The 11,656-nt window shown below is 36.7% G+C and overlaps 3 protein-coding genes across 3 annotated transcripts; all 3 read left to right on the top strand.

The window, feature by feature from the left end:
* Nucleotides 1–1,321: 1,321 nt before the first annotated feature.
* LOC106293250 (gibberellin 20 oxidase 1-like) lies at nt 1,322–3,134 on the top strand. Its single transcript, XM_013728908.1, has 3 exons — nt 1,322–2,135; nt 2,365–2,686; nt 2,766–3,134. Exons 1-3 carry the CDS (start codon nt 1,594–1,596, stop codon nt 3,030–3,032), a joined length of 1,131 nt encoding a protein of 376 aa, XP_013584362.1. The 5' UTR covers nt 1,322–1,593; the 3' UTR covers nt 3,033–3,134.
* Nucleotides 3,135–5,385: 2,251 nt separating this feature from the next.
* Nucleotides 5,386–6,841, top strand: LOC106331755. Its single transcript, XM_013770167.1, has 2 exons — nt 5,386–5,392; nt 5,994–6,841. Exons 1-2 carry the CDS (start codon nt 5,386–5,388, stop codon nt 6,839–6,841), a joined length of 855 nt encoding a protein of 284 aa, XP_013625621.1.
* Nucleotides 6,842–7,403: 562 nt separating this feature from the next.
* Nucleotides 7,404–9,994, top strand: LOC106323951 (actin-1-like). Its single transcript, XM_013761994.1, has 5 exons — nt 7,404–7,768; nt 8,115–8,182; nt 8,258–8,651; nt 9,142–9,734; nt 9,819–9,994. The coding sequence occupies exons 1-5, from the start codon at nt 7,678–7,680 to the stop codon at nt 9,882–9,884; spliced, it is 1,212 nt and encodes a 403-aa protein (XP_013617448.1). The 5' UTR covers nt 7,404–7,677; the 3' UTR covers nt 9,885–9,994.
* The last annotated feature ends 1,662 nt before the right edge of the window (nt 9,995–11,656 follow it).

Below are 11,656 nucleotides of genomic sequence, written 5' to 3'. Positions count from 1 at the left end.
ACCATATCATGGCTCCAAATATAGATAGGGTATATCAACGCATTGTGGCTATATGTCGTTATCAAGCTAAAGGTATAAGAAAGACATCTTTCTTGATTATAACGTAACGTAACCTAGCTTTGGTTAGAATATATAAGAAAAGATAGGTTACGTTGTATACCAAAGATATATCTATGTATAAACATTGGTAGCCGATTTCTAGACTAAGTAGATGACTAGAATGAGTATTGTAACTGTAGCTAGAAGATGAAATAAAATATGATTCATTTAAAAAAAACAATTTAAACATATATATTGTCATACTTATGTTTCCAATAGTTTTGATATTTTTTAACATTTTTAAAATTCAGTTTACTATTTTTTCCATAAAAAAAGGTAAAATATGTCCAGAATTGCCCAAAATATCAGAAATCCTATTGTGACAAATAAAAGTTCAAAGTGTCCTATTTTTCCAATTTTCTCTTTTTTAAATGTAGATGCACTTTCTCACATTCAAATTACACTACAAGACACTTATCACTTGAGACACACTTTCTTTTGTCAAAAAATTTCTTATGACCCTAAAGTAAAGAGAATCTCTCTCATCTTCTTATTTCATTTTATTATTTTTCTTATTCTACTTTGTGTATTTATTTACTTTTATCTCAAGTTCTAAAATATATTAAACAAAAATAATTGTCATAATAAACTATATATAAAATTCTCTATCTTTTAAGATCCATGTTCATACATATATTATATATATTAAAGTGTAAACAAAATGTGGACATGGACACGAAAGCGTGGATAACAGAATTATAAATTAGTTGTGGACATGAACATCTTAACAGAATTATAAACTAGTTGTGGACATGAACAATATTCATTCGATTTCATTCATCATCTCGGGATCTAAATTCAATTCTAATCAAAATTACATCCATCCCCATCATGACAAAGCGCAAATTCCTTAGATCAGAAATCTCTGACATTGAAGATCTATTACTCTCCGACAAAAGGTAAACGCTTCTTCGATTTTTCTCTCCGCTCATACTCACAATATCATCTCTTTCTCATCTTGATTGAAGTTTAACTGCAGATAATTTATCAATTGAGCTGAAGAAAGCAAGTGTTTGTATTGGAGATAACAGTTCGTATCCACGTTTTATGGTATAATTTTAGTAACAAGAGTCTATGTCCACGTATTGTTGTATAGTTTTATGGAATCAAAACAGAGAGTTAGTCCACTTATCTACTATAAACACATTAATATCACATATCCACACATTACTCATCACTCATCCACACATCACCCGTCCACAAATCACCCAACTACACATCACTCGTCCACAAATCACTCGTCCACAAATCACCCATCCACAACTGTCTTTTCTATTAAGGGCAAAATTGTCCACAACTGGCCCACAACAAAATGTGTAACATGTAAGAAGTGTCTCTAGCTGTATTAGAAAATCAAAAAGTTTCCTAGTGTAATCAACTCTATATATATAAAGACTGAACCGACCCTTCTTGGTTCCCGTATCCCCTCGCAATACTCAACATACCAACAACAACATAATACCAAGAAGAAGCGAAGGCGTGAAACATCAGAAAATGGCGGCGAATTGCGTAATAACATCCCCTGAGGAAGAACACACACCAAAACTAGACCTTGTGACGCCACTTGTCTTCAATCCTTCAATGCTTAACCTCCAAGCCACTATCCCAAGCCAGTTCATTTGGCCTGACGATGAGAAGCCTTGCCTCGAAGCTCCCGAGCTTGACGTTCCCCTCATCGATCTCCAAAACTTCCTCGCCCATAGCCACTCCACGTTAGATGCTTCCAGGCTCATCTCCGACGCCTGTAACAAGCACGGTTTCTTCCTCGTGGTCAATCACGGCATCAGCGAGCAGCTTATATCTGACGCTCATGAATACATGTCCCGCTTTTTCGACATGCCTCTCTCTGAGAAACAGAGGATTCAGAGAAAAGCAGGCCAGAGTTGTGGCTACGCAAGCAGTTTCGCTGGCCGTTTCTCCACCAAGCTTCCGTGGAAGGAAACCCTTTCTTTCCAGTTTTGCGACGACAAGAGCCGCCCAAAAAACGTTCAAGATTACTTCTGCGATGCGTTGGGACATGAGTTTGAGCCATTTGGGTAAACGTTAAAACAGAGCAATAAACTATAAGAAATTAAAAAAAAAAAAAAAAATCAAATCTTTAACATGTCTTTTGTCCTTTCCTCCTCTTGCTTTTTGTCCTTTAAAAGAAAGTTAAAAGAAGAAAAAACAAACAGAGCAAGAACCGGTTTATTCTATTCCGGACTGGTACAACCACTGAATTGTAACATTAGAAGACTTATGTTACTGTTGGTTTGTGGTTTGCAGGAAAGTGTATCAAGAGTACTGTGAAGCAATGAGTTCTCTGTCACTGAAGATCATGGAGCTTCTAGGGATAAGTTTAGGCGTATCCGGAGACTACTTCAAATCTTTTTTTGAAGAAAATGATTCCATAATGAGACTAAATTACTACCCTCCATGTCAAAAACCAGATCTTACATTTGGAACAGGACCTCATTGTGATCCTACTTCTCTTACCATCCTTCACCAAGACCATGTTCATGGCCTTCAAGTCTTTGTCGATAATCAGTGGCGCTCCATCAGTCCTAACCCCAAGGCCTTTGTGGTCAATATCGGTGATACTTTCATGGTAAACATCTAAAGAAAATTCCCTTTTCTTGGTTAGAACTTAGAAATATATTAAACCGGGCTTAATCTGGTTTTTGTAGGCTCTATCAAACAATAGATACAAAAGCTGCTTGCACCGGGCGGTGGTGAACAGCAAGAGCGAGAGGAAATCACTTGCGTTCTTCTTGTGTCCAAAAAAGGACAGAGTAGTGAAGCCACCAAGAGAGCTTTTGGACAGCAACACACCAAGGAGATACCCTGACTTCACTTGGTCTATGTTGCTTGAGTTCACTCAGAAACATTATAGAGCAGACATGAACACTCTCCAGGCTTTCACAGATTGGCTCACCAACAAACCCATCCAATAAGTAAAAGCAATATATATATATATATATGTCTTTGTCTTGTTAGTTACTATGTTCTTTATATTTCATGTATATGGTAATAGATCAATAACACCCTTAGTACTTCATTTATAATCCGTTATTGATTACATACAACTATTTAACAAATCAAGAAGTTAGCATGTTTGGGGACGAGTATAGGAGAATTAATACAAAATAGTGAAATTTCAAATGTCTACGACAAACAAAAACAAATTAAGGTTAAAGAGTAACTATGTGCATCATACATCATCTTGGAGCTTCATCAGAAAAAACAAAACATATGGGCCACCATAACCTAACTAAAAATTATTTCTTTCACACAACCATAATTAAGACGTCGAAGTGATAGATGGTTTGCGTTCTCTAATATGTAGTTTAAAGTAATCGCATTTATTTACTTTCATCTATTTAATAAAATAGTATACGCAGAAAAACACTAAATATTCTAGTTTACAGTGATTAGACTCTAATACACATATTAACATGTGTAAGATTGTTTGTGTGGTTGGATCCTTAAGAAATAAACACTATTCATCGAGTGGTCGCCTCCAAAACAATTTTGACCAGCTTTTACATGTGTTTATTGATATAACAATTTTGGATAGATCCACATGTTCTTAGCCTTTTAGGGAATTACATGCATTACCATCATACTTTTCCATAAATTCCTCTTAGTCCGATGATCATTTGAAGAAAGAGAAGGGGTATGAAAACAACGCGAAAAAGAGATTAAGACGTCGATAGACATAACTATGAGCATAGGAAATCTCGACAATGATTTCAATTTTCTCACCATATGATCTTTTAAAAAGTTATTGGAAATATATCTAAGAGATGTACCTCTCGTATGAATTTCAAATTAGGTACATTAGATGTGATCACTCTAGAAGATATCAAAATTGACCAAAGTCAACTTGCTTACCGGACAGATATTTAACCAGACAGATGTTACATGGTAAAATTTGGTATTTACAGACTTTTTTAAAAATTTATTTACAAACTTTTCTTAACTCTGGATGGTTAGGTTATTTTGTAAAGAATCATAATACAAGTTTTTCTGAACATGTTACATTAACATGTTAGGTTAATCTGTATAAACTCCCAAGATTTAAGAAGAACGTAACGCTACTCAATAGAAGTTTCTCCATAAACAAAAATTGAGAAAAACAAAATAAAGGCAAAGGCAGACAAAAAAAAATTTGGAAAGAAGCAAAAGGCAATACCATTTCAATGATTCAAAGTAAGGCGGATCCATGTTGCTCTATCTATTCAAATCCATTCACTTAATGGATTAGCTTTCCTCTGCTTTGTCTTCTTCTCCAGCTCACCCCATTCTTTTAAGAGAATTACAAAACAAAATTTTGTATATAAAAAATGTTTGATTGAAATGGACGCATGATCCTGATTGGATTCTTATGACATATATTTTAATGTTTCGAATTTTTTGAATCTTGTATTATATGAGTATGCTAATGGTCGACTAGGATTTGTTAGGGTTAACGGTTAGCTTGCTAGCTGGCGAATGAAACACATGCATGTATAGACAAGATAAAGTGTAATCTACAGTTAGGTATAATTAGAAGATCATTTTTACACAAGGACTTGATCTTCTTCTCTTTCTTCCAGTCCTCTCTTACTCGTCAATAGTAGTTAAAATCTTGATATATAATCAGAAACATGTAAAGAAAATTACAGCAGTATATATAACCAGATCACAGGAACAAACACAAAAAATAGTAGATGATTCAAAGTAATTGGTTGATATGTATGTTATTACAATTATACTTGTTTAGAACCTTCACGAATCCACCATATACACATGATGATTGATCTGCCAAAATCATTGACCGGGAAGGTGAAGGATTATTTTTAGATGATAATCTATTAACAACTGAAACACTGAGAAAGCCGGACAATTGACTGTGTCTGAATCTCTAAAACATTGTAAGTGTATATATAGAACATAAACGCACGAGGAATGATAGTATGATACCAGTACACACAGGGCGTAAAGACAATGAATAACCCACCTAAGTAAGATGTTGACTTTGAGCAAAATTCGAGCACACGTTCCACCATCTACGAACTCGATAGAAAACAATCTGTCTTTTATAAAGTCTTATAGTCTTGTACTCTTGTCTCACAAAAATATTTTTTTTTGGTAAGGTGTTTTCACCTCTTTGCCGGGAACCCAAACAATGTAAATAGTCCCTCCCAGCGCATATCGAACCCGGGTGGCGGAAATTACGGCCGCAACCTCTTTACCACCAGAGCTGACTCGTTCTGGTGCTCTCTCACAAAAATATTTCACCATTGAAAGACATGTTTTATCAAAATGGATGGTGTGATGGTTTTTACGAATGAGAATTCACCATCTGAGGTTGGAAATTTTTAAGTGTACACAAATATATTTTGAAGTTCTGCTTCAATCAAAAACTAAGATCATCTTTATTCCTAAAACTCCATTTGGGTTCTTATTATTATTTTTTTTTTTCCTGATTTAAAAAAAAAAACAAAATTAAAATCGAACCAATCGTGGGCAGCCACGTGTCAGTGGAGTCCGCAAACAGTTCAAGAGGCGTCCCTTATTTCGTGATTTTTGATAATGTTTCTTGTTGCTTTGTGGGATCCACGTCCACTTTTTTTGTTAAAAACTCTCTCTAAAGACTAGAGATAAAGATGCTCTAATAAGTTTATATGATAATCATGGACATTTAACAGTTTTATGGGCCATTGATACGGTTAGCCATAAAATTGTAGGGTCAATCTTGAAATTAGTGACCAAAACACTCTGAAAAGGGAACATGATTGGCCCACAGAAACTGTGAGCCCAACCTCGATATTAGTGATTTGAACAAGAAAACATTGAAAGGTATATGACCTCTGAGTTTTCGTGGCTAATTCTAGCAGATAACTAGTGGTTATCAAATTCTTTACCGACAGGAGAGAATCTACGGAAAAGAGGCCTCTTTGCTGACACAGCCTGCTCCAGATGCGGAGAGCCAGAAACATTAGACCACATCCTATTTCACTGCGAGTTTGCAGAGGATGTATGGAAGGCGGGACCTTGGAAAGATGTTGTCTCTACGGGTAACAGCTCCACCTTCAAAACACTGACCCAAGAAGCCCGTAAATGGACGAACCTCCCTCCCAATGGAATCACAGGTAACGCCTTTCCCTGCTTCGTTTGGTCGATTTGGACTGCTAGAACCCTCTGGGTCTTCGAGAATCGAAAGACCACACCACTAGAAACATCAGTCAAGGCGATCACCTCACAGAAAAAATGGGAACAGGCACAATCCAATAGACCCGAGACGACGACGAATCGTGATCTGACCCCTTCACTGCAGCTATCTCTCATCAACGAATCCACCATCTTCTGTAATACCGATGCAGCTTGGAGATCCGATCAGCAAGCTGCAGGACTCGGCTGGATCTTCATAGATCGCCATACACAGGTGCTTCACCAAGGCTCTATCGGGCAGAGAAATGTCCCCTCCGCCTATATGGCTGAGGCGTTGGCCATCAGAGAAGCCCTAATCCAAGCCTCATCTTACAACTACACAGACATCTGTCTCCGTACAGACTCACAAGAGCTCGCCAGAGCTATCACCATGATAAGACGATCGACGGAACTCTTCGGAATTCTCTCGGACATCGACTCTTTGGTCTTCTCCCCTTCCTCCCCCTTCCGATCATGCGCTGTCGCTTTCACTCCAAGAGCCAGAAATGGGCCGGCGAACTCCTTAGCTAAAGCCTATCTTGTTTCTTTTTTGGGCCTGAGGCCATAATTACTTTTATTATGCTTTTAAAATTCTGTTATGTTTTATTTAATTAATCTAAGTATTCAGTTGCTCAAAAAAATAACTAGTGGTTATTTGTGGCCCAATTCTATAAGATATTATAGCAGATTAACCAGTGACTGACTATATTAGAATGAACGGAATACAGATTAATCATGTGGTTATATTGCCACTATTTTCAACGAATTTAGTAAAAATCCTTGGGCTACAAAATGATATTGACTTTGATGATTCGTTCGGTCCGTTGCATGACATACAACCTTTTGGTATGGACGTGGATGTTTAATATTGGGCTTCTGTTAATGGCCAAGTTACTTATATTATAGCCCAATCGTCTGGTTTAGATTTGAACCTATCCGTAGATATAAAGTCACGTTTGCTCGTTGCTCATGTGATCACGTGTAGCTATTTTGGAACACTAGGAGAATCATCAAACAACTAATAAAAAGGGAATAAAAGCTTCAGATAAACCCTCCATATCAGCAATTAAAATCATCCAATGGGGTGGGTTCTTTTTGCCACGTCATTCGTTCATTCACACAACACAAAATTGACTAGGACCTCTCCGTTTCGTCTTCCTCCAAAGCACGGCGTTACACCACTTCTGATTCTCCTTTGCCTCTACATCTAAGTCTCACAAAGTTCATGTGCTTATCATAACCCAAACGACATGAATCTGTTCCCCTTCCATCAGCTCTACAATTATATATCTCCCTTTTTCTTTGCTTTTCCCCTTCACCCTATTCAAACTAACCAAATTTTCAGAGAAAACGATGACAGAATGAGGAAATCAACCGGCAAAGCCCTTACATCTCTGCTCTAAAATGATGTTGCTCATGTCTAAAGACACTCGTGAGCCGTTTCATTTTCGCTCGGCCTTCCTCCAGTTTTTTTTTATTTTTCTCTCGGTTTCAGGTAATGTTTAGATTCTTCATTGTGCATTCGAATACTCAACTGTACGTTTTGTTTGGATTTCATATTTGCCTCAATTCGATTCTACACTCAATCCACCATGAGCTCATCTTCGATCTGTGTTTATCATATTGTCATATTTGTTTAATCGCACATGTTTTACTGAATTTTATAATAACATTTTGGAAATTGTTTAAGAGATTCTCGATCTAAGGTTGTTCTTTGTACATAGTAAATTCTATTACATAGACATAATCATTACATGACTGATCTCCATTTGTCTTTGGTAATAAAAATTATGTTTTAAAGAAATTAAAAAGAAAATCAAATCCTTTTGTTTTGCTGAAAGGTAACAAAATGGCTGACGGTGAAGACATTCAACCTCTTGTCTGCGACAATGGAACCGGAATGGTTAAGGTATGTTTCTTGATCCCATGGAACAATGTATCATTTAGTTTATGTCTGAGATCATGTCTCTGTTATTTGACTTAGGCTGGTTTCGCTGGTGATGATGCACCACGAGCTGTGTTTCCCAGCATCGTGGATCGTCCACGTCACACCGGAGTGATGGTTGGTATGGGACAAAAGGATGCTTATGTTGGCGATGAAGCTCAATCCAAATGTGGTATTTTAACTCTCAAGTACCCTATTGAGCACGGAATTGTCAACAACTGGGATGACATGGAGAAGATTTGGCATCATACTTTCTACAACGAGCTTCGTGTTGCACCTGAGGAGCATCCCATTCTACTCTCTGAAGCACCTCTTAACCCGAAAGCTAACCGTGAGAAGATGACTCAGATCATGTTTGAGACTTTCAATGCTCCCGCTATGTATGTGGCTATTCAGGCTGTGCTTTCCCTTTACGCCAGTGGTCGTACAACCGGTGAGTGTAGTCCTAATGCTATAAAGCTTGAAGCTTTGTACAGCCCTATTTCAGTTATTTCGGATTATTCGGGTCCGGTATTTTTGATTTTGGTTAGTCCGCTTTGGCGATCGAAAAATTGGTTTGTTTCGTTTTCGGTTAATTTTGGTTTTAAAATTTTACCGAAAATAACCAATTTTCTTTTGTTTCAGCTAAGATAGTGTTTTAATTTTTTTTTTAAACTCAGGATGTTTTTGTTTAAATTCGGTTCTTTTTGGTTAATTTCGGTTAGTTCGGTTTGATTTGTTCAGTTTGAGTTATTTTTGGTTAATTTCGAATGATTGAAAATTTAACAAAGAGAGAACCAAACCGAAATATTTTCAAAATCTTTCCAAACTAAAATGAAATCAAAACCGAATCCGCAGGGCTATAATTTGTACGTTCTGTAGAGTATAAAGCTTTTGTTTGATTATGGTATGTGTGTTGGCGGGCATCGTGCTTGACTCTGGAGATGGTGTGAGCCACACGGTTCCTATCTATGAGGGTTATGCACTTCCACATGCCATCCTACGTCTTGATCTCGTGGGTCGTGACCTCACGGACGCGTTTATGAAGATCCTAACCGAGCGTGGCTACTCTTTCACCACTACAGCAGAGCGTGAAATCGTCAGAGACATAAAGGAAAAGCTCTGCTACATTGCTCTTGACTACGAGCAGGAGCTGGAGACATCCAAAACTAGCTCATCTGTTGAGAAGAACTACGAGATGCCTGATGGACAAGTGATCACCATCGGTGCTGAACGGTTCCGTTGTCCTGAGGTTCTTTACCAACCTTCTATGATTGGTATGGAGAATCCATGTATCCATGAAACAACCTATAACTCCATAATGAAGTGTGATGTCGACATCAGAAAGGACTTGTATAGTAACATTGTGCTTAGTGGTGGAACCACAATGTTCCCTGGGATTGCTGATCGAATGAGTAAGGAGATCACTGCTTTGGCTCCAAGCAGCATGAAGATCAAAGTTGTTGCTCCTCCTGAGAGGAAATACTCAGTCTGGATTGGAGGGTCTATCTTGGCCTCGCTCAGTACTTTCCAGCAGGTACACACCTAACCATTTAAGTTGATTCCTTATCAGTCTCTAGCTACCCTGCAGCTTAACTAATCCATGATGTTTTTTGTGCAGATGTGGATCGCAAAGGCAGAGTACGATGAGTCAGGCCCATCCATTGTTCACAGGAAATGCTTCTAAGTTCAAAGTTTATCATAAGCGTTACTACTCTTTGTTTTATGTTCTTTTATATTTTGAAATTCTGGCCAAAGACACTTTGAAGGATTTATATTCTTCTTATTCAGTTTCAACTGTCTTTTGAAATGTGTTTCAAGTTCTCTTTTATCTTATCTACTTTTGCATATTTTTTATCAATTAAAGATGTAAGCTATAGAAAGCAAGTTTCTAAAAATCGGTCTAGGCAGCGCCTAGGCCCCCGCCTAGATGGCAACTCAATCCTATCCGAAGCGATTTTCTTAAAATCTAATTTATACCGATTTATATGATTTAAATTGGTTTAAACTGTTTAAAATCGATTTAAATTTGTTTAAATATGTGAAATTAAGCAATAATATTATTATAAATCTACAAATTAGTCTAATTTTTTGTTTTGTATATCTAATTTTCATAATTCTTCATAATAATTTTATAATTAAACTTAAAAACTAAAATATATCATATAAATATATAATATAAATAAAATAAATCAATAATTTACTAACGCCTAGGCCTCGCCTAGACCATTTTTGTGAAGCTGCTTCATGTTCTTTTTAGCTTCATTCTTCAATTCTTCAATCAACAGATGAATCAATGTGTGTTTCCTTCTCTTCTTCTGATTGGCAATTAGGTTTTCCCACGGCTGTACATAAGGAGTACTTTAGACTGAGCCGTGCTGTTGCTACATGTAAAATCAGTTCTTCCTTACAGTACGATGCTCACCAACAAGTTTTAATCATCAACATTCATTTTCTCTTTCATCATGATTCAACACTGTATATGGTAACTGGTAAGAGATTGCAGCATGTACAATGTTTCAATCTCTAAATCTTTGTTATATCAATCCCTTCACTATCACTGTTGATGATTTGCATCTTTCTGAACAAGAATTTTTTTTAAGAGGTTTGTTAGTTTCTCCAGTATGCTGAACATATCAGAAGGACGTCAATCTCAGTCCAAGTGCATAATATACTTTGCTGGTAACCACCACCAAGTCTAGGTTTTAGGAGTTTTCATGTGTTACATCTAAAGAACGAAGATACTGATTCACTACAAGAAAATACAAGTATAGCGACGGCCAAAATCCTCGTTATTTCCTCGTAAAAGAAGGGTTACGAGGAAATGGCGATGAAAGGCGTTTCGTCGTTATATGTTTGTCGTAAGAGAAGATTCGTCGCCATTTCCTCGTTCATTAGCGAGGTTATATTTTCCTCGTAAAGAAGAATTAAGGTTTCGTCGTAAAGACCACGTGGGGTTTCCACGTAATGCGGTCGTTGTGTTTCCTCGTAAGTAACTCGAAAAGGATTCGTCGTAAAAGACCCGCAAAAACCTCTAAATATATTCGTCGTAATAAAAACGTAAATAACACGAAAGTAATTCGTCGTAATAGAATCGTAAAGTATACGAAAACGAATCCACGTAAAATCCTCGTTAATAGTTCCTCGAGATTTTGTCGTTAATTTTCCTCGTTAATACATCGGGAATTAGCTACGAAATTACTTTGTTTTCTATTTACTGAATTTATAAATAAAAATAAAATAAAAATTATATTTATTTAATTTATTAATAAAATTTTAATTGAAATTAAATCGAATAGAAAATTTTTTTTTGGCCGAATCAAAATGAAATTATATAATATATAAATAAGTTTTGAATTTTAAAATACAATAACAAAAAAGAAAACTAATGCTGCATTGCCGCGTCGTAGAATTCCTCGCTCCTTCTCGAGAGATCTGCCTCGTTGACTTGCACGGATG

This window comes from Brassica oleracea, chromosome C1, assembly GCF_000695525.1.
Source record: "Brassica oleracea var. oleracea cultivar TO1000 chromosome C1, BOL, whole genome shotgun sequence".
Lineage (NCBI taxonomy): Eukaryota > Viridiplantae > Streptophyta > Magnoliopsida > Brassicales > Brassicaceae > Brassica > Brassica oleracea.
Note: the sequence above shows the minus strand (reverse complement) of the source record. Positions and strands in the feature narration are given on the sequence as shown.